Source organism: Cucurbita moschata, unplaced genomic scaffold (genome assembly GCF_002738365.1).
Source record: "Cucurbita moschata cultivar Rifu unplaced genomic scaffold, Cmos_1.0 Cmo_Scf00019, whole genome shotgun sequence".
NCBI lineage: Eukaryota > Viridiplantae > Streptophyta > Magnoliopsida > Cucurbitales > Cucurbitaceae > Cucurbita > Cucurbita moschata.
Window position 1 is genome coordinate 1,275,757 of NW_019268535.1, and position 23,991 is coordinate 1,299,747.

At 38.7% G+C, this 23,991-nt stretch overlaps 6 protein-coding genes across 8 annotated transcripts; 5 read left to right on the forward strand and 1 right to left on the reverse strand.

Annotated features, from left to right (window-relative positions):
* Positions 1-716: 716 nt before the first annotated feature.
* Positions 717-2,572, forward strand: LOC111456973 (probable phosphopantothenoylcysteine decarboxylase). The gene is made up of 3 exons (XM_023099060.1): positions 717-786; positions 907-1,311; positions 2,145-2,572. The coding sequence occupies exons 2-3, from the start codon at positions 967-969 to the stop codon at positions 2,439-2,441; spliced, it is 642 nt and encodes a 213-aa protein (XP_022954828.1). The 5' UTR covers positions 717-786; positions 907-966; the 3' UTR covers positions 2,442-2,572.
* Positions 2,573-2,725: 153 nt separating this feature from the next.
* On the forward strand, positions 2,726-4,911 carry LOC111456968 (GDSL esterase/lipase At3g48460-like). Its single transcript, XM_023099055.1, has 2 exons — positions 2,726-4,175; positions 4,295-4,911. The coding sequence occupies exons 1-2, from the start codon at positions 3,549-3,551 to the stop codon at positions 4,796-4,798; spliced, it is 1,131 nt and encodes a 376-aa protein (XP_022954823.1). The 5' UTR covers positions 2,726-3,548; the 3' UTR covers positions 4,799-4,911.
* A 1,213-nt stretch (positions 4,912-6,124) lies between these two features.
* LOC111456966 lies at positions 6,125-10,402 on the forward strand. Its single transcript, XM_023099052.1, has 8 exons — positions 6,125-6,257; positions 6,762-6,872; positions 7,081-7,253; positions 7,586-8,516; positions 8,596-8,715; positions 8,859-8,921; positions 9,004-9,140; positions 9,991-10,402. Exons 3-8 carry the CDS (start codon positions 7,122-7,124, stop codon positions 10,249-10,251), a joined length of 1,644 nt encoding a protein of 547 aa, XP_022954820.1. The 5' UTR covers positions 6,125-6,257; positions 6,762-6,872; positions 7,081-7,121; the 3' UTR covers positions 10,252-10,402.
* A 1,165-nt stretch (positions 10,403-11,567) lies between these two features.
* On the forward strand, positions 11,568-15,527 carry LOC111456976 (30S ribosomal protein S21, chloroplastic-like). Of its 3 annotated transcripts, none has more exons than XR_002712854.1 (3): positions 11,568-12,016; positions 13,938-14,198; positions 14,319-15,527. XR_002712854.1 is itself a non-coding variant. In XM_023099062.1 (2 exons), exons 1-2 carry the CDS (start codon positions 11,634-11,636, stop codon positions 14,062-14,064), a joined length of 510 nt encoding a protein of 169 aa, XP_022954830.1. In that variant the 5' UTR covers positions 11,568-11,633; the 3' UTR covers positions 14,065-15,527. The 3 variants fall into 3 exon arrangements, 1 of the variants encoding a protein (XP_022954830.1); XR_002712853.1 differs by having other exon boundaries at positions 13,938-14,136; positions 14,213-15,527; XM_023099062.1 differs by having other exon boundaries at positions 13,938-15,527.
* A 642-nt stretch (positions 15,528-16,169) lies between these two features.
* Positions 16,170-19,720, reverse strand: LOC111456971 (probable ubiquitin-like-specific protease 2A). Its single transcript, XM_023099058.1, has 7 exons — positions 19,459-19,720; positions 17,542-17,728; positions 17,296-17,463; positions 17,083-17,214; positions 16,921-17,002; positions 16,722-16,832; positions 16,170-16,625 (listed from the first exon to the last, which is right to left on the reverse strand). Exons 1-7 carry the CDS (start codon positions 19,517-19,519, stop codon positions 16,542-16,544), a joined length of 825 nt encoding a protein of 274 aa, XP_022954826.1. The 5' UTR covers positions 19,520-19,720; the 3' UTR covers positions 16,170-16,541.
* Positions 19,721-20,598: 878 nt separating this feature from the next.
* Positions 20,599-23,359, forward strand: LOC111456967 (26S proteasome non-ATPase regulatory subunit 6 homolog). Its single transcript, XM_023099054.1, has 8 exons — positions 20,599-20,825; positions 20,932-21,046; positions 21,817-21,907; positions 21,985-22,130; positions 22,222-22,441; positions 22,541-22,649; positions 22,744-22,912; positions 23,002-23,359. Exons 1-8 carry the CDS (start codon positions 20,690-20,692, stop codon positions 23,174-23,176), a joined length of 1,161 nt encoding a protein of 386 aa, XP_022954822.1. The 5' UTR covers positions 20,599-20,689; the 3' UTR covers positions 23,177-23,359.
* The last annotated feature ends 632 nt before the right edge of the window (positions 23,360-23,991 follow it).

The following is a 23,991-nucleotide window of genomic DNA, read 5'->3' on the forward strand; positions in this document are numbered from 1 at the left end:
GGTCGAGTACATACCGTGTAAGCAAAGTAAAAGATTTTGAAATGAGCATGTAGTCACAGACAACACATCATAGACAAGCATGATCATGACACCTTAGGTAAAAAATTATAATATTTGATAGCCCCTTAAATTAATTTTTTTAGATAATGAATTTGAAAAATAAATTATTTGAATGGTAACCGCTCGAGTATAAGTTGAAATATAAAATGACCAAAATACCCTTTTGATGGTGACCAACAATAATGAACCGATCATTGTATTTTAAAATAAAATTTTAAATTTATTAATTTGTTGTATTTAATAAACAGACAACACATCGGGAGCATGATCATAATACTTTATGCCTCGTAAAGAATATAATATTTGGTAACCCCTTAAATTAATTTTTTTTTAAATGAATTATTTTAATGAAATCCGCTCGAGTATAAGTTGAAATATAAAATGACCAAAATACCCTTACGAGGGTGACCATCATTGTATTTTAAAATAAAATTTTAAAATTTTTAATTCGTTGTATTTAATAATCATTTTATATAATAATTGATCGAAAATTTAAAATTTTATTAGATACATATTATATTAATTAATAGATAAAGTTTTTGTTATTATTTTCTATTTTAGTATTTTTGGTTTTTTCTTGGGCCGACACTGGCCGTGGGCCGAAGTACAATTTCAGTGAACCGGGTTCTCCATTCTCCGGTCTGCATTCTCTCTCTCTTGATTTTGGTGCTAAACCCTGGGGCCTGGCAGGAGTTGAATCGGAGTCTCAGAGAGGCAAGTTTAAAGGTAGCGTAATTTCCAAATTTTTACTTGTTTTGTTCTGAATCTTCATGTTCAATGCATCATTTGCGGATGGATTTTGGAGCGTTTGTTCTATTTTCTTTTCTCCGTTGCTATCTTTTTAAGTTTGAAATTTGAACGCACAAGGTGAATTTTGAGGAATTTTGTGAGTTTGTGCCAGAAGGCATGGCATATCCAGAGCCTGCAAGTGTTGAACGAGAGCTGATGCAAGTCAACAATGCTCAGAGGAAACCGAGGATTTTACTTGCTGCCAGTGGAAGCGTAGCTTCAATTAAGTTTGGGAATCTCTACCGTTCTTTCTCTGAATGGGCGGACGTTAAAGCGGTGGCTACTAGGGCTGCTTTACACTTCATCGATCGAGAATCTCTTCCTAAGGATGCTGTACTCTATACCGATGAAGATGAGTGGACTGGTTGGAACAAAATTGGTGATAGTGTTCTTCATATTGAGCTTCGCCGGTGGGCTGATATCATGGTCATTGCTCCTCTGTCTGCAAACACGCTCGGCAAGGTACATTACTTTAACCATGATGGAACTGTTTATTTCTAATCTCATTCTTCAAAATTCAAATTGGGTTGGTCCCGAAAATGGGTCATCTTTGTAAAATCTGAAGGTTTTTGTTAGGAATCGTTCGCGATGATATGATGTTGTCCACTGTCGGCATAAGTTTTCATGGTTTTGCTCTGGACTTCCTAAAAGGTCTCAAACCAATGGAGATGTATTCCGTACTTATAAACCCATGATCATGCCCTAAATTAGCCAACGTGGGACTCCTTCCCAACAATCCTCTTGTCGAACAAAGTACACCCTTTGTTCGAGACTTGAGTCACTTTTGACTACACTTTCGAGGCTCACAACTTCTTTGTTCGACATTTGAGAATTTTATTGACATGACTAAGTTAAGGGCATGACTCTGATACCATGTTAGGAAGCATGGATCTCCACAATAATATGATATTGTCTACTTTGAGCGTAAGCTCTCATGGCTTTGCTTTGGGCTTTCCAAAAGACCTCAAACCAATAGAGATGTATTCCTTACTTATAAATCCATGATCATTCCCTAAATTAGCCATCGTGGACTCCCTCCCAACCATAGAGTCTGGTTGATTTATTTGTTCTGTCCATTCTATCTTTGTTTGTATGTTGATGTCCTGCCTGTTTGTGTACTCCTGAACTGCTATTATGTCTATAGATGTGCATCCATCTACATTGGTAGTTTCTATCTGTATATGTGTGTGCTACGATAACAAGGCAATCTACCTTCAAAATGATCCTTAGAAACTTTTGGTGAACTCAAGAACAATCCTTCTTGAACTTGATCCTGGCATTTGCTGTTGTCCCAGATTGCTGGAGGATTATGTGACAATCTATTGACGTGTGTTGTGCGAGCATGGGACTATAACAAGCCATTTTTCGTTGCACCAGCCATGAATACCTATATGTGGACTAACCCTTTTACTGAGCGGCATCTCATTGCTATTGATGAACTTGGGATAACTCTCATTCCACCTGTTACCAAGAGGCTAGCCTGTGGAGACTACGGCAATGGTGCAATGGCTGAACCTTCCTTAATCTTCTCGACTGTGAGACTCTTTTACGAGTCACGGATGCAACAAAGTGCTAGAAATGGTGATAGTTAGGACATGAAGACTTTGTCATGAAGAGGAGATGGGAGGGGTTGTAGATTTACGCCTAATTAACGATTAAACGTTGTAGCCATTGCTCATCATCAATCTTATATAAAATTCCTTGTTAACCCCTTTGTGCTGAACTCTCTGTTGTGCATTATGTAGAGGCACTAGAAGCCTGGAACCCAATTTTAAAGATTTCTGAGCTTTTGAATTGATTGACTTCATATTAGGCCACAACAAGATCTCTTTTGAACCCAATTTTACTGTGCATCTTATCTGAAGGGAACACGCTTTTTCGAAAGCGGTGGTATGATTGTCGGGCCCTCTCCTCATTCCACCCACTGGCCTATTAGGTAGGATAGCAGTCTTCGAGTTTTGCCTGCCCTTTCTGATAAAGAATTCCGGCTTGGCCTAGGAAAGCGCTGACAACAACAAAAAAGAAGGGGTCTATGTAGCTGCTGGCCCCCCCACCTCCCCTCTCTCTCTCTCTTAATCAATGGGACAGCAGGTTCGGCATCCACTAGAAAAGAGAGAATCCACTTCAGATAACCGCTCCTCTACTAGGTAGCGTGTGGAATAACCGAGAACGTTGGTTCTATTTTTTATGGTAACAGGTTGAGCTTAGCATTGATCTGCACTGAGATGGAACAGTAAATGTACGCAGACAAATCAGGTGACTTGTTAATTTCTCCTTGGCCCTCCATGTTTGAAGTGAATTCATAAAAGGAAATGATCTATGAAGAGAGAGAGACGTGCATTAAAATCTCCACCCAGAAAGTGATACCGGTAGTTCAAACACTTGAAGGATCTGTCCCTATGAGCGTATAGCCCTTAAATTGCTTAATAGACTTTTCTCTTGTCCTTTCTTCTAACATTATTGAGAAGTTCTTGAAGTAGGAAAATAAAGACAATGTTGGTGATGAATCATCATTATTGGATACTCAACTAATGTCTTTTTGAACTACTTCCTGTCTTGGCTCCAAGATTAAAGCTCTTATTTGTGTGATCTTCATAGATTTAACGGTATCGTTTGCATTAAGGGTAAACGAAAGCGACATCGTTTATATCAGCCTCAGCAACCTGTGAGGTGGAGAAATAAAACTGTTGTTGAGGCAAATGAAAATCTGTGAAGCAATGGTGGCTTTAACATCCTACAGTGCTATCTTCATTCTCTTGTATGCTTTTGCTTCGGCTTCTCCGACTGCAAATGAGACGCATCCACGTCTCTTCAGTAAGATCTATGCCTTCGGAGATTCATTCACAGACACGGGCAACACAAGGTCTGTATCAGGGCCAACAGTATTCGGCCATGTCTCTAATTCTCCTTATGGCAGTACGTTCTTTCACCACTCGACCAACCGATATTCGGATGGGCGACTGGTGATTGACTTTATAGCCCAGACATTGTCCTTGCCTTTCTTGACACCGTACAGATATTTGAAGGGCAATGAGTCCTTTCATGGGGTGAACTTTGCTGTTGCAGGATCCACAGCTATAAACCATGATTTCTTTGTTAGAAACAACCTCAGCCTTAACATTACTCCTCAGTCTATCCAAACTCAGCTACATTGGTTCAACAAGTTCTTGGAGACTCAAGGACATAGAGGGGCAGCTGCTTTTGATGATGCTTTGTTTTGGGTTGGTGAAATTGGAGTCAACGATTATGCTTATAACACCGGATCGCCTATACCAGATGATACCATCCTTAAGCTCGGTGTTGCCAGCATTACTGGAGTTTTACAGGTACATGACTTGACCTCCATGGAGTCTTTTAAGCTCTAAAATATTAGAAACTTACTTGATATATGAGAGAGAATACAGTGGCATGAACTATGAATTTTTCATTTGATTTGATTTTCCAGTCTCTGCTGAAGAAGGGTGCAAAATACATGGTTGTTCAAGGTTTACCACCAAGTGGATGCCTGCCATTAGCAATGTCTATAGCCCCCGTCGTCGACAGAGACGATATCGGCTGCGTGAGGAGCTTAAACAACCAAACCTACTATCACAATCTTGCTCTCAGGGCCTCATTGCAATCTTTAAGGAGACAGTTTCCTCAAGCTGTCATCATATATGCTGATTACTGGAATGCGTATCGAACGGTCATGAAGAATCCCGGCAAGTACGGTTTCAGGGAGCTCTTCAGAGCCTGCTGCGGTGTCGGTGGACCGTACAACTTCAACGTGCTTGCTGTCTGTGGAATGTCTTCAGTAAGTTCCTGCAAAAAGCCATATGAATACATAAACTGGGATGGAGTTCACCTCACTGAAGCCATGTATAAAGTAGTTCATGACATGTTCGTCGAAGGTGGATTTACCGAGCCTCCTTTCGGTAGCTTGTTCGACAAGAAACGTCATGAGGGATAGGATGTTGAGAATGAATCAGTCTGGTGATGATTTTGTTAGCTTTTATCTTTGAGATCTCTGAACTTTAGCTATGGAACTAGCATGAACAGTTATGGCATAAGGCTTTCTTTCCATTTGAATGTCTTCTAATTCTTGGGTCTGTTCCTTTCTTTCCACTACACGGGAGGCTTCTACACTCTTACCTAGAGTCCTCGCACCTTTATAAGCAATGCTTTGTTACCCTCTCCAATCGATGTAGGATCTCACAATCCACTTTCCTTGGAAGGTTATCGTCCTCGAAGAACACGACTCTCCACAATGGTATGATATTGTCCACTTTGAGCATAAGCTCTCGTGGCTTTGTTTTGGGCTTCCCCAAAAGCCTTCATACCAATGGAGAGAGTATTCTTTGATTATAAACCCATGACCATTCCCTAAATTAGTCGATGTGGGACTTTCATCCAACACCTCCCCTTGAACAAAGTACGTCTCCCTTTAATCGATGCTCGACTCCTTTTTTCTTTTGGAGTTTTAGTCATTTTTTACTATGCCTTGAGGAGCCTGGACTCCTTTTTCTTTTGGAGTCATTTGTTCGACATTTGAGGATTTTATTGACATGGCTAAGTTTAGAGCATGACTCTGATACCATGTTAGACAAATACGACTCTCCACAATGGTATGATATTGTCCATTTTGAGCATAAGCTCTCATGGCTTTGTTTTGGCACATCACCCGGTGTCTGACTTTGATACTATTTGTAACAGCTCAAGCCTACCGCTAACAGATATTGTTTGCTTAGCTCATTACGCATCGTCATCAACCTCACGATTTTAAAATGCGTCTACAAGAGAGTGGTTTTCACACCCTTATCTAGGTTTCTCGCACCCTTATAAGGAATGTTTCGTTACCCTCTCTAACAACGTGGGATCTCATAACCACAAACATGTAAAAGAAACAAAATTTGAACATCTGATCTTAAGAAAATAAATATCGTTTTTAAATGATTAATTGTATTAATATTGACAATCGAATCTTAAACCTACGAGGGTAAGTTATGTTCATATTGACGAGAAAATTTAATGAAAAATAACGAGAATAATTTTTTTTGTTAAAATATAAATTTAATCTCTAAATTCTTTTAATTGTATAACCTTTTTCATTTTAAAAATATTTTATTGGTATTTCCTAAAACTTTGAAATACTATACAGACCTTGGGCTCGGCCCAAATGATATATCGAGCATGGGCTCGGCCCAAAATATTATCGAGCCTTGGGCTCGGCTCAAAAGCCCAATCCATATATTCATCTCAATTGATTTCGCTTTCACCTCCTCCGGTAAAACTTCTCGACTTGTTGGCTACCGTCGCGGAACCCGCCAAGTATAAAACGGAGCCCCCTCAGCGGCGCCGGCATAGGCACTGGTTTTAGAGAGCAAGAACAGAGCCTTGTGATTCTGGGAATTCAGCATTCTCCACCAAAAGTTCTCACTGTTTCCAACCTTTTCTTTTTCTGTTTTTTTTCCCCCCTTTACGTTGACTGTTGATTCGAGTTCAGATTCTGATCACGTCATTGTTCTTCAGTTCATTGTTTTTCGTCGGAATTTCTTTAGCTTCATCTGTTTATGTGCTGAAATTTATATGCATGGCGCATTGGCTTAATAGAAGTTCGAAATCAATAATGCTGAGTTTTGTTTCGTAATTTGGAATAGTGCGGTTCTTTGAGTAAATGAGTGGGAATCTTTTTGTTCTTCGAGATGGCTGTGGATGTTAAGAAACACTTCAAATAATGAATCATTTGAACTTTTTGTTACTTTTCTCAGTTCATTCCTACTGAAATAGCCTTAGAAATTGATGAAGCTGTAACGTTTTGTGTTCTTCCTAGTTGTTTTTTGGAATCCCATGTTCAATTCACTGTTTATTGGAGAGGGAAAGAAGTTATGATTATCATATTTTTTCTGATTTGAAAAATGTTTATGTATTTGAAGGATCATTCAAAGGGCTGATCGATGCTTCAACTGAAAGCTTTCTGTTTGTTTATGAGGATGATCTTGATGGGCATCTCAGTAATAGCCCTTTGAAGTTGAAGCCACTTCAAAGTAATGCACTGTGGATTTGAATATTATGTAAATTGCTCTGAAAATGGAGATTTAGATGATGAACTTTTCAAATAAGCTATCTAATTACATCATTGAATGCATCTTTCAAATATAGGAAGCCCCAGTTCACCCATTAGAGCACCATTTTTAGCATCATTACATACTTCTTTGGGGTTTTCCTAACAATCACTCTTCCATTATGTGGCAGATCTTTTTCATCTTTGCATTTTTAGTAGATAGCAGCAAGAGATGAGCAGCGAGGTAGAAGCCTGTCCAGAATGCACCAAAAGATGCTTACATCTTCATAGAAAGACAAATAGTTTATCATCTGTAACTTCGTTCTTCAAAGTTATGTTTGGCGATCGCTTCTCCGAAGTTTTGGTATGTTCTTCGTTTTTGTTAATATCTCCAAAAGTTTGTTTCCAGCCTTCTAAATTTTTGTATTTGTTCATGTTGTAGACAAGCTTGATGTTTGTTTTATCCAAAATGGTAACTTGTTAATTGTTTGTGGCATTCTCCATTCGTGTTTTCGAATATATTTAAGGTGTTGTAGTTCTTATAACTATTATCTATTGGATGCCACCCCTCGAGATCTTTCCATTTGGCGAATCTCCATGTAACTGTATCTCTATTGTTGGTGTGCCTACGAGTTCATCTCGTTCCCTTGATACTTGCACTCTTTGTCATTGATGCAGTGTTTTGTTATTTTTCAGTACTTCCCACCCGTGTTTGCTTCTACAGTGTCGAGGTTGGTCAATAAAAAAGTTGTTCTTGAGGATTCTCTTGGGCAACAATGGAAGGTAACAGTTTCCAATTGTGAAGGATCTCTTGCGTTTCGAGAAGGGTGGAGTGTGTTTTCATCAGAGCATAGCTTAGAAATTGGGGATTTTTTGACCTTCAATCACATCATGGACTTGCACTTCAATGTTACTATCTACACGAAAACTGGTTGCGAAAAGGAGTTTGCTAACAAAAGCAATATGAGGAAAAGAACTAGAAGTAATTGTCCTGTACTTGAGACAACTAATGAAGGTTTGACCTATCCACAAGCTTCCTGCCCCTCTGTGGGTTCTGGATCCAATGTGGCACTGTCTCAAGATAAATGTTGCGTGACTTGTTATCGAGACTTGAATTTGAACCTGAACCAGGACAAAAGGCCAAAGTACCAGAGCAGTAATGAACGGAACGGATCTCTCTGTAAAGCAGACATTGTTGATTATTCGTACGCTTTCATCAACCAGAACAAGGACGTAGAACTGGAGGAAAACAGAAGTCCCTTATTCGACTTGTTTTCCATGGAAATGCAGACGACTAATTTCTGCGTTAATGAGATTACCACTAAGAAAGTTGCTGGGGATGAATTAAATCCTAACCGTGCTTCCACGTCATTAAACGCTGCAATTGATGTCAGCCGAATTAACAATGCTCGAGTTGATATAAAAGGAGATAAAAGTCAGTGTTTTGAGGCGGCTGACATAAAGAGGAGTGTCTCTGATAACAATCCTTGCCACGATAAGACTATCGAGGTTCCTTTTATTACGTCTGCAACTAATTCTGATAGAAATGTGGAGCGTTTTTGTGACATGCCATTAAAAAGTGTAAAAGACTGCCAGAATATACCAGCAGTATGCGACACGCCATCAAGTGAGTATTAAAGTGATACGATACAGTTCTGTTATGAGTTATATTCAAGATAACTAATTATGTTTGAAAAATATTTCAGCAATTACAAGACATGATCATCAGGAGTCTAATAATAAACATACTTTTCCCGTCGACCATTCCCATGGCATGAAACTCGAGTATCCTCCAATTTCCCTGGAGGTTAAAAAGTGTCCGCACGGTTTGCTCTCTATTCTGGTTACTCTATATGGCTGTATAATTGTCAATTCATTCTCGTCTATAGATAAGAAACGTCATTTCTTGCCCTCAGGAATCTGTAAAACGTTGTAATGTTATATTATTGTGAATGCTGTATTCGAACAGGGGACGTTAAAAAGACCACTAAAACAGACATGAACAACTATGAAGACTTCATTGGACAAATATGTAATTCAACTTAATTTATCACATCATTTCTTTGCAGTCTGTGGATTCAGCAATGTCTAAATGGGATTTGTTTTGGTTACAGCGGTGTCTAAAGTGAAGGAGGAGCTCCTCGAAAAGTCTAACCAAAGTGGTAGTGATGGTAATGACAGTAATGCAGATTCGATAGCAACTCGAGCCCACGTCTCCTGCATAGTGGCTAAAGATACTCTATCTTTTCTGGTATTCTACTGCCAACTCTTGCTTTGTTAAGTATGAAGTTCATTCATATTAGTTCATTAAAGGTTATGCCATGTTTTAGTTTATAGTTCTCATAAAAAGTTGATATTGATATTGATATAGGACTTATAAGGGTTTGGTTGATCGGTAATCAGGATCATGTTTTAATGTTTTTAGGTTCATTGTTTGGTTGATCGGTAATCTGGATCGTGTTTTAATGTTTTTAGGTTCATTGTTTGGTTGATCGAAAATCTGGATCGTGTTTTAATGTTTTTAGGTTCATTGTTTGGTTGATCGAAAATCTGGATCGTGTTTTAATGTTTTTAGGTTCATTGTTTGGTTGATCGGTAATCTGGGTCGTGTTTTAATGTTTTTAGGTTCATTGTTTGGTTGATCGGTAATCTGGGTCGTGTTTTAATGTTTTTAGGTTCATTGTTTGGTTGATCGGTAATCTGGATCGTGTTTTAATGTTTTTAGGTTCATTGTTTGGTTGATCGAAAATCTGGATCGTGTTTCAATGTTTCTAGGTTCATTGAGTTTAACGAAGATTTATGCTTCTAGAAACTATTTTCGGATTTAGTGATCCAAAATAGTAGAAATTCGAGAAACAAGTATAGTATTTCATGTTATAAAGTCGAACTAAATAAGCATAATAATACGTACCTAGACATATGCACTCAGGCTTGTACATATTTATGTGTGATATCGTGTGATGCCCGAGAGTACGAATCTCATATGAACGATGCACTGATATCATCACAATCGATGCTTCATGTCTGTACCCAAATAAGTTATGAGCTAATTACTGAATGGACTGCTTACCCTTTGTCACGTTATTTTGACACCCATAAAGGAGCTACCGACGAGTTTGCAGTCCCCGTGTTCGAGAGCCCGAAAAAATCCAGAGAAGAGAAGGTTAGTGTTTCTTCGGGATCCGAGGAAGAGACTGTGGCCGATTCTTTACCACGAGATGCCTAATGTTCATGTTCTAACAAGTGGGTGGGAAGCTTTTTGTTCTGCAAATAAAATTCAATCAGGGGACGAGTGTTTATTTCACGTCGAGGACGAGCTTGAACGCATATATGAAGTACGCGTTCGGAAATGTAAAAATTAGTTGTATTATATGTTTCTTAATCTCTTCTATGTTTTGGTTTGCTGCTCAAATCTTATGGTAAACAGATCATAAGTCTAAGCAATGGTGGAAACTGTTGCAGTGTAAAGTTTGGGGAAAATCATGTTAATTAACGAATTTGTTGGCTCTAAAACTTTCACCTCCTAGTTTTAGAACTCTTTGTTTGAAGGTCTTTGGTTGCATTTTGGTTGCATGTCAGATGTCCTGATCATGTTTGTCTAAACATGTTGTCTACGGTTGCATGTCCGTTCCAAACCCTTTTTTACTTTAGTGTCATGGTCATATTTGTCCAAGGTGTGTTGCCTATGGCTACATGTTGGATGTCCTAGTTATGCTTGTCTAGACATGTTGTCTATGGTTGCATGCTCGTTTCAAACCCTTTTTTACTTTAGTGTCATGGTCATGTTTGTCCAAGGCGTGTTGCCTTTGGCGGCGGCATGTTGGATGTCCTGCTCATGCTTGTCTAGACATGTTGTCTATGGTTGCATGCTCATTCTAAACTTTTTTTTTTACTTTAGTGTTATGGTCATGCTTGTCTAAGGCATGTTGGATGTCCGACTCATGCTTATCTAGTCATGTTGTTTATGACTACATGCCTGTTTCAAACACTTTTTTACTCACTTTCAGGTTAGGTAGCCTTTTACTATTCTTGTTGTATTAATATGGATTGTATAATTGGTCACCAAAATCATGTCTACACTTGGCTAAAAATGGCTAAAAATGGCTAAAAATGCTCCCAAAATGTATGGTAGGAGGATAGACTAGTTGTCCATTCTTTCTATCCAAAGTTCTATGCTATGAAAGATGTGGTTCATTTACTTTTGGCTTATAACATTCGTTTTTTTTTTTTTTTCAAAATGTTTTCTAAAGCATTACATCACTCGCGTTTTCTAAAAACATTTCTCTCAAACGTGATCCGAAGTTTGAACATACGTCAATATTGTCTGTGAAGTCTAAATCTCACACGTCTGACTTGCTTACTTGGTTAGAACAAGTGTCGCACAATCAATGTCCTGTTGCCGCAAGAGTTCAATTGTGACAATCAACAATCAATTTCCTGCTGCTGCAAGAGTGCAACCGGACAGTTGTGTCCACACAAGCTGCCACAAGTGGTTGTGACACAAGCTGCCACAAGTGTCGCATAATTAATATCCCGTTGCTGCAAGAGTGAGCTTCACAAGGCTCAATTTCTCATAAATAGACATATTAGCAAATTCCCCAATGTATGGGCTGGGCTCCACTCAATCGGCCCATAACTGACCCAACCAGCCCATTAGCAAAAGGACCTACGCTTCACCTGCCCGACAGGGGCTCGGCCGGCAGTCCGCAGAGGAAGTGGAAGACGGGATCACCGGTGAGTCGCCATGGACGCCGCTACAACATCTCTCACGGAGTTCTTCTCCTTCCTCTCCATCTCGAAACCGTCCACTCCACACCGTGAGTCAGTCTCTTTAAACTTTCAGTCTCATACGAAGCCAAACCTGGCACGGTTGGCTGCCGCCAGGACCAGGAGCTCTGTTACGTCTTCTTCCCCAGAATCTACCTCTCCCATCTTAAGCGTAAGGAATTACAATGTTTTGATCACTGTGGACAATAACGATCCTGAAGAGAAGCTAGTGAATCAGTTCAGGAGACAGGTCTTGAGAGCTGGAATCTTGCAGGAGTGTAAGAGGAGAAGATTTTTTGAGAACAGCCAGGCGAAGAGAAAGAGGAAAGCTAGAGAATCCGCAAAAAGGAATCGCAAGAGGTTAGTCATCTCGTTTCTAAAGCAAAACTTGATGAGATGAAATGGCTGCATGTGGATTTTTTGTGATTTAGTTCTTTTGAATTGATTAGATTGTAGGGATTTTCTTGGTGGAATCGTCTGTTTTCTTTCACTTTCTGGGCAGCCAAACAGTGCATTTCGATATCAACTTCTTGAATAGGTTCCTCTTCCAAAAATTCAATCCAAACAGTTGTGCCCTTGAAGCACCAATACCACCATTGTTCTCCTTGGTTTCCTGTTCTCTTCCTTTTGTGATCTTCCATAACATTGTCAAAAACTCAGAAGCCGCCCTTAGATTGATCAATATCAATTCAAAGAATTAGCTTATTAGACCTTCTTCTAATTTAGTGGGAGAGGAAAACAGAGGATAGTGAGGATTTTTCAACTGGAGGATGAAGTTCCAGTAATTGAACTTGAGTTGCTTAGCCAGCCATAAACTAAAGCAATGATGAATCGTTGAGCAAAATCAAACAGGAAAATAGTTGGATGCTGCTTAGTTACAAGGTGATCGTGATTAGTATTAAGATTATTGGCTAAGAAGGTCACTTATATGGTTGATTTCCATAATCCATCTTTCTTAGTGCAACTTTTGTATTAAAAAAGAGAATCTTTTCAGCTCTGAGTTGAATTACCTAAATAATTTTGATGCCGTGAAGAACACTTTCTATGATTCATTTTTAGTTTTTTTGTTTTGTTTTGAAATCTAAGTTTCTTTACAATGTTTTTCACCTTGTTCTTGAATCATTAAATTCCAGAAACAATGACAAAGTTTTAAAACTTTTTTTTTTTTTAATTTTCAAAACATGGCTGGGTTATTTTTTATATTGGTAGAAAATAGAAACAAAACAAAGAAACTCATGGGTTATAGGTTGAAGTATTGTTTATAAACTTAATTTTTAAAAGATCATAGGTTTAATCTTGTGGATTGTTTTGCTGTTAAGTTCTCTATATTTGTTTCAGAGGCCTTACTCTCTTTGTATTGTGTTCATGGTCCACGCTACTAATTCCGAACGTTAAGGCAACTACTTTGAGAGAGAACAAGTTTTCAACGGAGGGTTTGAACCCAAAAATTTAGACGATATCTCCAAACCTACCAAACTAGTTTTCATGGATGGGGATTCAATTCACTTCCCATTGCAGACCAAAACTTTGTACTGCCATTTTGAATCCAAGCATCACTTTGAATCCTTTTGTATAATCCTAAAAAAACTAGGTTTCTTTTTCGTATTTTATTTACTTGGACTTTTTGTTCTTGTTTTTTCGAGTTATATGAAGCTTTCACTCCTACCATTACTTATTCGTTAGGACAATAACCTATGGGAATGATTGATTTTGAATTATATGGCTCTTCTTCTTCCTTCCCTTTCTTAGTTCAATCTGGAATGGAACCATGAGATCTCACATCGGTTGGAGAGGGGAACGAAACATTTCTTATAAAGGTGTGGAAACCTCTCAGATGCGTTTTAAAACCTCGAGGGAAAGCTCAGAAGGGAAAGCCCAAAGAGGACAATATCTACTAGCGGTGGGCTTGAGCTCTTACAAATGGTATCAGAGCCAAACACTGGACAATGTACTAGCAAGGACGCTAGGTCTCTAAGGGGATGGATTGTGAGATCCCACGTCAGTTGGAAGGGGGAACGAATCATTTTTTATAAAGATGTGGAAACTTCTCCCTAGTAGACGCGTTTGAAAACCTTGAGGGGAAGCCTGAAAGGGAAAACCCAAAGAGGACAATATCTGCTGGCGGTGGGCTTTAGCTATTACAGGAACCTTTTTTTTAGGATTGTTTACGTCTCTAGTTCTATGTAGTCGTAGTCTCTGCAATTCAATTCCGATAGATACATAGAAATATATATTTGCCCCATGGTTTTAAAGTAATGTAGATGTGGTTCCCCAATTGCAGAAGGGTTTGGAAGCCTGAATCAAGAGCTGAGGAGCAGCAAAAACAGGAAATCACTCGGAGGAAGGATATGGATGAGGGAGATGACAACTGGGAGTTCTACCAAGTAGACCTTCCTTACTGTTCATAGAAAAAGCTCACTGCCTTGAGAGTTGAAGCCATTATTTGTAATGTTTTGGCTTAGAGCATCTTGCCTTCGAGCATCCTTCTGTTGATGTTATTCAATGCAGGCAGGTCTGTCTTCTGCTTTGAAGTTGAGCTGGTGTAGTTAGCAACACAGGACAAGATTGTTTTGTGGTCGAGTATCGGTTGCAAAGCTTTGGCCTTTGTCGAGACGACAAAGGCTTGGGGTCTGTCTTCTGCTTTGAAGTTGAGCTGGTGTAGTTAGCAACACAGGACAAGATTGTTTTGTGGTCGAGTATCGGTTGCAAAGCTTTGGCCTTTGTCGAGACGACAAAGGCTTGGGGTCTGTCTTCTGCTTTGAAGTTGAGCTGGTGTAGTTAGCAACACAGGACAAGATTGTTTTGTGGTCGAGTATCGGTTGCAAAGCTTTGGCCTTTGTCGAGACGACAAAGGCTTGGGGTCTGTCTTCTGCTTTGAAGTTGAGCTGGTGTAGTTAGCAACACAGGACAAGATTGTTTTGTGGTCGAGTATCGGTTGCAAAGCTTTGGCCTTTGTCGAGACGACAAAGGCTTGGGGTCTGTCTTCTGCTTTGAAGTTGAGCTGGTGTAGTTAGCAACACAGGACAAGATTGTTTTGTGGTCGAGTATCGGTTGCAAAGCTTTGGCCTTTGTCGAGACGACAAAGGCTTGGGGTCTGTCTTCTGCTTTGAAGTTGAGCTGGTGTAGTTAGCAACACAGGACAAGATTGTTTTGTGGTCGAGTATCGGTTGCAAAGCTTTGGCCTTTGTCGAGACGACAAAGGCTTGGGGTCTGTCTTCTGCTTTGAAGTTGAGCTGGTGTAGTTAGCAACACAGGACAAGATTGTTTTGTGGTCGAGTATCGGTTGCAAAGCTTTGGCCTTTGTCGAGACGACAAAGGCTTGGGGTCTGTCTTCTGCTTTGAAGTTGAGCTGGTGTAGTTAGCAACACAGGACAAGATTGTTTTGTGGTCGAGTATCGGTTGCAAAGCTTTGGCCTTTGTCGAGACGACAAAGGCTTGGGGTCTGTCTTCTGCTTTGAAGTTGAGCTGGTGTAGTTAGCAACACAGGACAAGATTGTTTTGTGGTCGAGTATCGGTTGCAAAGCTTTGGCCTTTGTCGAGACGACAAAGGCTTGGGGTCTGTCTTCTGCTTTGAAGTTGAGCTGGTGTAGTTAGCAACACAGGACAAGATTGTTTTGTGGTCGAGTATCGGTTGCAAAGCTTTGGCCTTTGTCGAGACGACAAAGGCTTGGGGTCTGTCTTCTGCTTTGAAGTTGAGCTGGTGTAGTTAGCAACACAGGACAAGATTGTTTTGTGGTCGAGTATCGGTTGCAAAGCTTTGGCCTTTGTCGAGACGACCAAGGGTTAGGCTTAGGTTCTGTTTGATAACGATTTTGTCTTTTAATTTTTTGTTTTTAGTAATTAAATTTATTTTCTCGCGGATTCCTTACTATGATTTTCATCTCGCTCAAAACTATGATTTTCATCTCGCTCAAAATAACAGGTGACTTTTTAGCCAAATTTTGAAATAACAATAATAAAATTACTTTTCATAGTTTTTTAAATTTTGGTTTGGATTTTTAGAACGTTTTCAAAAAAAAAAACAATATAACAAAATTAAAGAAATTTATGAGTGTAAGTAGTATTTATAAACCAAAGGTTCAAAAATTAAAAATAAAATTAAAATAAAATACCTCTTAATTTTGTAATTTGTTTTAAAAGTATTCGTACAAAAAAATATTACAATATTACTCCTGACTTTTCATAAATATTTTGGACTTAAAATAACGGGACAGTGTTTGGAATGAAAAAATTAAAGGTACCCTAACCTCTTACGAGAGTTATACTTGTTGATATGCAGTGATTCTAATCATTCTTGAGAGACTCATGAGAAAAAGTTGGATAACTATTAGCACCAAATTCGGCTAAAATCAGCTTCTATCATTACCTCAATCTCCTGATAAATTTCTAATTTAATGACAGTTATAAAACGTCTGCGGAATATTGAAAGGGCAATGTTCTGCATTAACTTTTCAACGAACACTAATGAATTTCTACTTTAGAGTCATTCCAATCCGACCAAAAATATAAGGAACTCAAATTTCATCCATAAACTTGAATTGAATGAATAATATGTTCATGATTCACCAGACCCAGATTTAACAATGAAAATGTATCCTCTATAGTAGCATCATATGAACAAATGCATTTACATGTATATCAACTAATTGGAACACCCAATCAATCCTTCGGGTACTATAGTCATGAAAGTAGATGATCTACACTAAGAAGATGAGCTAATTATGAATGCTCCTCACTTCCCTACGTATGCCTCCTCATTTCACAACAAATTCAAAACACACTAAACTATGTCAGGAATTAGTGAACTTTGCTATACAAATCTTCTCATGGAGTAGAGATGACAACCTGACCGTGCCAAGGACGAACACGACGCGTCGAGCACAAATTATAGACAGATGTCCTCTTCAAAATGGCCGAATGTCTTGAAGAATTGGCACACACCTTCTTCTGTAAACCAATTCTCTTTCATCTGCAAGCCACCAATTCAGCTCGTTAATGGAATCTCTCCAGCATTTGGAAGAGTCATTGCTGAAGAAAATGTCATAAGTGGGATAAGAACACTCACGAAGTAAGGGTAGTCTTTGATGCTAAATTTTTCTGGAGCAGCTTTCATAAACAAATGAATGAAGTACAGAACAAATTTGCCACATTCTTCACCATTCTTCTGTTGTGGCACCTAGAAATTTCGTAGATCGTGTAATTATTTACAAGTTAAAAGGAAGAATAGGATCAGACGACAGTTCGAACACGACAATGTCGATTACCTTTGGCACCATGAGAGGAATATCGCCAATAACCTTCAAGTTCTTGCACCTGCCATCATCTTTGAAAATGTCCATAACAAATCTGAAAAAGGTTGCAAAAGCATATCAATTACTGAGAGAAACAATAATAGAGAAGAAATCCATTAACTCCTAAAAACACACTTTCTAATCTCTGGTTCAAGCCGTCTTGGATTTGCCTCCTGAAGTGAATCAAGCAATAACATGCATGGTTTTCTAGTTTTTGACTCCGGCTTCTCATCAAAGTGGCAAAATATCAATAGGCTCCAGTGGCTCCTAATAACAATTAGTTCGTTATATGATACAACATAAACACGATAATACGAGACTTTAAGTCGTGAGTGGGGAAGAATCTACCAGCAAACAATAGGAACAAAGACATATTTCTTTGAAAATATTTGTTTGTTCTTAATCCATTTCAGGACCTTTCTTCTGTGTGCTGCTTTCAAGTACAAGCTAAACCATAAGCAGTCGAGATATGTAAACTGGATCTTCTTCTCTTCTGGAGAGCTCCTCCATAAATTCCTACACATCTCAATATTCCAATCAAATTACAGAAAATATCTCATAATGTTTAGCAAGTTTATAAGGAATGTTACTTACTGAAAACAATATTCAAAAGCTCTAGAGTCGAGCTTCCTTTTTTGACTAGGACTTGCACCACTGGTTTCAACTTCCGTTGTTGATTGCTTGCGACGACGAACAGGACTAGTGTCTGACGTCGAGGGGGGTACAAGCTGTAGAGTTTCGATATTCTCAGATTCTTTTAATTTTTTCCTGTTGCCATGCCCTGATAATTGATATAAAAGGTGAGTGAGATTTTGTAACCTGAACCCAACATGTCTCTGTCAGTAAGCAAATCGGTTTGTTGCCAAAATTCATTTGGAGAGTGTCCAAAATAAACAGACAGAACTTATATGGAACAATGACCGGAAGTTATTATAATGATGGGAACCTAGATGCCTATACTAAAAATCAACCTCTAGTACAACATCTGCTAGCAGTGAACCTGTTACAAATGATATCAGAGCCAGACATCGGGCAGTATGCCAACAAAGACGCTGAGCCCCAAGAAATGATATATTTTCCTTGCTGAATTCATAACTTAAAAATAAAATAAAATAAAAGGATTTGAACAGAGAAAACCGAAACCATAGTAGGCCATGAAGGAACAAGAAGCAATAAAAGATGAAGAAGTCGTTTTCTCCATGAGAGAAAATAGAAATTGTTTACCTTACAAGGAACTACTTTTCTATCCAACAGTATAAAATTACAAAAAAAATGTTGATGATTTTTTAAGATATTTCATTGACAAGTGAAATGACCACGGGTGTTAGGAATCATAGACCTCCACAATGGTATGATATTGTCCACTTTGAGCATAAACTCTCGTGACTTTTACTTTTGATTTTCCCAAAAGGCCTCGTACCATTGGAGATGTATTCCTTGCTTATAAACCCATGATCATCCCCTTAATTAGCCAACGTGGAACTCCCTCCCAACCGTCCTGAACAGGTGGACTACAAGAAAGACTCCCCGTTGTGTATTAAAGAATAGAGACTAAAATCCTTGAATGGGTCAACACTTACATTGAAAGGTGCCAACATTTACAAAACTAAAGCATTCGATAAAACTAAATGAAGAATGAATGCTGTTCAAGATCCCCCCATTTCTTTCACACAAAAGAAACCAAAAGAAGGAACGATTAAAGGCCAGCCATAAAAGTTTATGCATCTCAAAAGAACGACCCACAAAAATCAGCGTTCAAAGATCAAAGATGGTTCCAGGCAGAATCATACACCAGCCAAAACCTTCTAAAACGAATTTCCAACAATCAGTATAAATTCAATACAATTATCAGGAGGTTAAGATAACTAGTAAGCCTGCTCAAAACCATAGTTATCCATCCCTATGATTAAGTTGTCTAGTATAAACAAAATCTTCAGATTGAAGCACTGAACCACATCAAGAATTCATTGACGATGATGCATAAAACCAGTCAGAGACCTTCATCGTTCTATGAAACAAGCCTTCCAAAATTCCTAATATGCAAAGAGTTTACCACAACATATATGACAAATGCAGTTAAAAGTTCCATCAAACAAGACAAACTCGTGTTGCAGTTAGCATACATAGGCACCCTAATGTTTAATAAATTTTGGTTTCTGAGCTAGCATGAAAGCAGGTAGTTCGAGATTCCGCTTCCTACTATGAATTACCACCACTGCGCAACTGGATAAAACAAACTACATAGCTATAAATTTTCTTCTCCCAATAATCTTGGTAGCCGCTAGAGGCAAAGAAGAAACATACAACTAGCTAGTAAGAACAAGCTTCCCATTATCACCATCCCGAATCGCGAATAAGCAAAAATGTCAGCCAAAGTCCAAGAAACAATCTTCTAATCGCTAATTCAAACCACACGACAGTAAACTATCTCCCTCCAATCTCTCGACTGCAAAACGATGCCGATTGAAACTAAGCAAGAAGATGCTACTAAACGAACTGATGAAATTTTACCTGTGGTCGGCTGATCGAGGTCAATGAAGTTCACCGGTTGTGGACGCTTTCGTTTACCCATTGATTGCGAAACTTTTCAGAACTTCGCCGGATCCTTCTTCTCGGTCGAAGATGAAGAACGGTGGCCGCCGGGCTGGGCTAGATTAGGAGGCCGGGGGGATTCTGAATCGTTCCTGCGATGAACGAAACGACATATCGTAATTCGTTCTGAAATTTTTTAATGAACTCGACGGTATTGGTTAGTAACTTCAGAGCCGTTGGATTCATTAATCTTGTTTCGATTATATTGGATCACATTCTTTTCCCTCATTGATTTATATAATATAAATAATTAAGGAATATATATATATATATATATAAGCACGGCGGAAATCGGATTGGGCGTTCCTACGCACCTGGCCTCCCGTAAGAAAGAGCCCATGGCTCGAGAACAAAGCAAGGGATTGAGCGGTGTGACAAGCCACACGAATATGCCTGACGCCTTAAATTCCTAATTCTCAAGTCAAAGCGTTATACTGAAGCTTGACTGAGAATCTCAAAAGGGTTTTTTTGAAACTTATCCTGTTACAACGGACTGTTAGGTTAGCAAGGTGCCTCTGTTTAAGGGCTTGAAGGACTTACGTGATGACAGAGGGTATTAGAGCCAAAGGTTCGCCCAAACTATGGCTAGTGTCGTCGAAGAGGCTGGTAGTAGACTTGTAATCGTGTGGACGTTTTGTTACATAACTGAAGGGGCAAATTTCAACCGAGCGGATTGCTTCTCCAAAGAAAGATGCACTGGTTAAGTAAACCAAAAGACATAAAGAACGTTGAGCGTGAAGTACAATTAGAGACCCATTTTGAGGACGAGTTTCATGCATAATGGAGGGTTCCAATTGTGATCCGACATGTTAATGAGCTTGAAACAGTCTCCAACGTACGACGAAATGTCTAAAACCGAGGGGCGGAATAGGTAGCTAATATGTTATCGTTCAAATTTAAATATAAAATATTAAAATTTTGTTATAGTAATATTTTGATTTTTAATAAAAATAATTTCATTATTAAAAGTTTAAAATTTATGAATATTTTTATTAATTTAGTTTATAATATATATATTAGAGAAATGGAAGTAATCCATTTCCTTCGTAATAAGCCACACCTCCGCCAATCTTGGTGCCTCCTCCTGCAAGAAAGACATCACAGGGACGACGCCCAAATTCTTCACTCGGCGAGCAATTTCTCAGTCGCCATGGAAGGACAGGAGGGAACTCAGCAGCCTCATCTCGTGCTTTCTCACAAGCTCTTCCTTCTAACTCACCCGGATGTTCAAGATATCGAGAAGGTCAATCTTAGGGAGGAAGTATTGGCCTCCGTTAAAGCTGATGGTAATTCGCGGATTGCTTCATACTCTCAATGAGTTTCATCGATTTCGCATTGTGATTTCTGTCTTACGAAATGTGGTTTTTCTTCTCTGGAATTTGTATTGTGTAGACATGGCTCCTTTATACGAAGCCCTAACCGGAAATTCGCTATTGGATTTGGATCGGAGCGTGTTAGACTCGATGCGTGCGAAAAACGATGAGGAGTTGAAGAAGCTGGACGAGAAGTGAGTTTTTTCATACTATTCTTGATCTGTTTTTGTAAGTGTTCTTTAGTATGAGGGTTATGCAGGAGAGTACATCTGAAGTTCTTTGAATATACGTGAATGTGCATTAAGTTGATTATCCTTGAATTGGCATCGATTTACAGTTCCACTTCCTATCAACACATCGACTTTCAACTTTAGTTAATTCGGAATTTCCATGGATGTGTGAATCTGTTCTATTCGAGGCGCAGTTCTACTTAGCTTCTGGATATTATTCTACCATAACTGACCTTACAATGCTAAATTCCTAATTGATGAAAGGTTATGCTGCTGTTGAATGTTTTGATTTTGTATGGTGACTCTCTGTGGTTCTTTTTGTTTTATAGAAATTGAATATAACGAGTAGGGCACATATGAGTTCAAAATATTGTTGCACGCTGATGGGAACTAGATTTCAGATCTACTAAAATAGATTGAATAACCAACAATACAAGTTGCTAAATGGTGATCTGGTAATTTGAAGAATTTTGAGAACTCCTTCGAGTCGAAATCTATTGTAACTCTCGTTGAGTCCCTTTGCTGCGTTCCTCCTTTATTTAAACAACGCATTTAATGCATACCCACACTGGATATGGATTTGGATTTGAATGGTTGATCTGTATTTCTTGTAGTTAATGGCCACTATTTTTGTAGCTGTTTATGGTGCCATGCTGTTGTGTGTTACTTTATTTATAACTTTTAAGAGAACAGCAATTTGTGTGTATTTAGCCATTGATCAATCTTGTACTCAGGATTGCTGATGCTGAAGAAAACTTGGGTGAAAGTGAAGTTCGAGAAGCTCATTTAGCCAAATCACTTTTCTTCATTCGTATCGGTGATAAGGTTCGTTAAATCTTTCTCCCCAAGTATTGTAGGGCTGTTCTGCGACTTCCACCTAACGTTCTAGATTTTGACCTCAGGACAGAGCACTGGAGCAACTCAAGGTAACTGAGAGCAAAACAGTTGCGGTCGGACTTAAGATGGATTTGGTTTTCCATACTCTACAGCTTGGATTTTTCTACATGGATTTTGACCTCATCTCGAAAAGTATCGAAAAAGCTAAAAAGTAAGCCATGATATGATCATCGCGCGTAGTATTTCTTTTCAAAATCAACATTTGTGTGTTATTGGTTGTGATTACATGCTCTGTTTGCCAGCTTGTTTGAAGAAGGAGGTGATTGGGAACGAAAGAATCGTCTGAAGGTGTATGAAGGCTTGTACTGCATGTCGACTCGAAACTTTAAGAAAGCAGCCAACTTGTTTTTGGATTCCATCTCGACTTTCACTACATATGAGCTTTTTCCTTATGACACATTCATATTTTATACAGTTCTCACAAGCATTATATCTTTGGATAGAGTGTCTCTAAAGCAAAAGGTACTTGTGATTTCCATGAATTTGCATTCAGTTTTTTGTATCATGGATAGTTGGCACGTCTTCCCAATTGCACTATCGATTTTAATTCATGTACTGTAGGTCGTTGATGCCCCTGAGATATTGACGGTGATCGGAAAAGTCCCATACCTTTCTGACTTCTTGAACTCTTTGTATGACTGTCAATATAAATCATTTTTCTCAGCCTTCGGTAAGCAGGAAATTTTACACGATGCTTAAATCCGTGACCGATAATCTACTTGTTTCGGGTTTCACATTTCTTTATTTGATCTGTATCAATGCAGCTGGTCTGACCGAGCAAATAAAATTAGACCGTTATTTGCACCCGCACTTCAGGTACTACATGAGAGAGGTCAGAACTGTTGTTTATTCCCAGTTTCTGGAGTCCTATAAGAGTGTCACAATCAAAGCAATGGCGAATGCATTTGGAGTATCTGTGGAATTTATCGATCTGTAAGTGCTCATGCATGGATTCTAATCGTCTAAATGATGTCTAAATGATTGTTTTCTCTCATAAAATGTGTTTTTTCTGATGGTGCCAGGGAGTTGTCTCGTTTCATTGCTGCGGGAAAACTTCATTGTAAGATCGATAAAGTAGCAGGTGTTCTCGAAACTAATCGTCCTGATTCGAAGAACGCTCTGTACCAAGCTACCATCAAGCAAGGAGACTTCTTACTCAACCGTATCCAGAAGTTGTCTCGTGTCATTGATCTGTAACTACGATTTTAGTTTGCGTCGATGAAATTTGAGCATCGGAACTTCGTGAAAATGGCGCTGTCGTTTCGTTCTAAACACATTGGCGCCCCAGGCTTACTGTCGTCGTTATTACTTGATTTTGATATATCAATTGAATGTCTTGTTAGAAATTATATGAATGCTTTACACTGATCCTTTTCATGTCTTTTTGTTTTTCAAGAGTCATATTCGTTTTATCTTTCCTTCTTTTTATATCGACTTTTGAGCACGAAACCGGGATCAATATGTCTAGTTTATTGAGTTCAACAATGATAGATTGAGACGGTTGGATGATGTAAGTCCCACATCGGCTAATTTAGGGAAGGATCATGGATTTATAATCAAGGAATACTCTCTCCATTGAGATGAGGCCTTTTCGGACACGTCAGTTAATTTAGGGAATGATCATGGGTTTATAATCGAGGAATACTCTTTCCATTGAGATGAAGTCTTTTGGGAAAGCCTCAAGTAAAACCATAAGAGCTTATGTTTAAAGTGGATAATATCATACTATTGTGGAGAGTCGTGTTTGAGACTTCATTGATAGGGATCTTCAAAACCATGATGCCTTGGGTCTATACATGGGTTGGGTCTTGTATAGGTTTTATAAGTGTACCTGGGTTGGATCGAAAAAATGTTTTGGACCAATCCAAAATTTTGGGTGGCGGGGTGGTGACTCGAGAAATCTACAATACAATCTAATCCAATCCTCTCTTTTTAGGTTAGGTTGGATTCGGTTAGAGTTTTTTTTTTTTTTTTTAATTAATCCTCTATTTTTTTTGTTAGGTTGGATTTAG

Coding starts and splice junctions, on each gene's coding strand:
- LOC111456966 (XM_023099052.1), top strand. CDS start 7,122: ATGAGCAGCGAGGTAGAAGCCTGTCCAGAATGCACCAAAAGATGCTTA. Junction 7,254..7,585: donor ATCGCTTCTCCGAAGTTTTG/GTATGTTCTTCG, acceptor GTTATTTTTCAG/TACTTCCCACCCGTGTTTGC. Junction 8,922..9,003: donor AGACTTCATTGGACAAATAT/GTAATTCAACTT, acceptor TTTTGGTTACAG/CGGTGTCTAAAGTGAAGGAG.
- LOC111456976 (XM_023099062.1), top strand. CDS start 11,634: ATGGACGCCGCTACAACATCTCTCACGGAGTTCTTCTCCTTCCTCTCC. Junction 12,017..13,937: donor GCAAAAAGGAATCGCAAGAG/GTTAGTCATCTC, acceptor CCCCAATTGCAG/AAGGGTTTGGAAGCCTGAAT.
- LOC111456968 (XM_023099055.1), top strand. CDS start 3,549: ATGAAAATCTGTGAAGCAATGGTGGCTTTAACATCCTACAGTGCTATC. Junction 4,176..4,294: donor GCATTACTGGAGTTTTACAG/GTACATGACTTG, acceptor TTGATTTTCCAG/TCTCTGCTGAAGAAGGGTGC.
- LOC111456967 (XM_023099054.1), top strand. CDS start 20,690: ATGGAAGGACAGGAGGGAACTCAGCAGCCTCATCTCGTGCTTTCTCAC. Junction 21,047..21,816: donor TTGAAGAAGCTGGACGAGAA/GTGAGTTTTTTC, acceptor TCTTGTACTCAG/GATTGCTGATGCTGAAGAAA. Junction 22,650..22,743: donor ATCATTTTTCTCAGCCTTCG/GTAAGCAGGAAA, acceptor GTATCAATGCAG/CTGGTCTGACCGAGCAAATA.
- LOC111456973 (XM_023099060.1), top strand. CDS start 967: ATGGCATATCCAGAGCCTGCAAGTGTTGAACGAGAGCTGATGCAAGTC. Junction 1,312..2,144: donor CTGCAAACACGCTCGGCAAG/GTACATTACTTT, acceptor CTGTTGTCCCAG/ATTGCTGGAGGATTATGTGA.
- LOC111456971 (XM_023099058.1), bottom strand. CDS start 19,519: ATGGGTAAACGAAAGCGTCCACAACCGGTGAACTTCATTGACCTCGAT. Junction 17,215..17,295: donor TTTGTTCCTATTGTTTGCTG/GTAGATTCTTCC, acceptor AATTGTTATTAG/GAGCCACTGGAGCCTATTGA. Junction 17,003..17,082: donor CTTGAACCAGAGATTAGAAA/GTGTGTTTTTAG, acceptor AACCTTTTTCAG/ATTTGTTATGGACATTTTCA.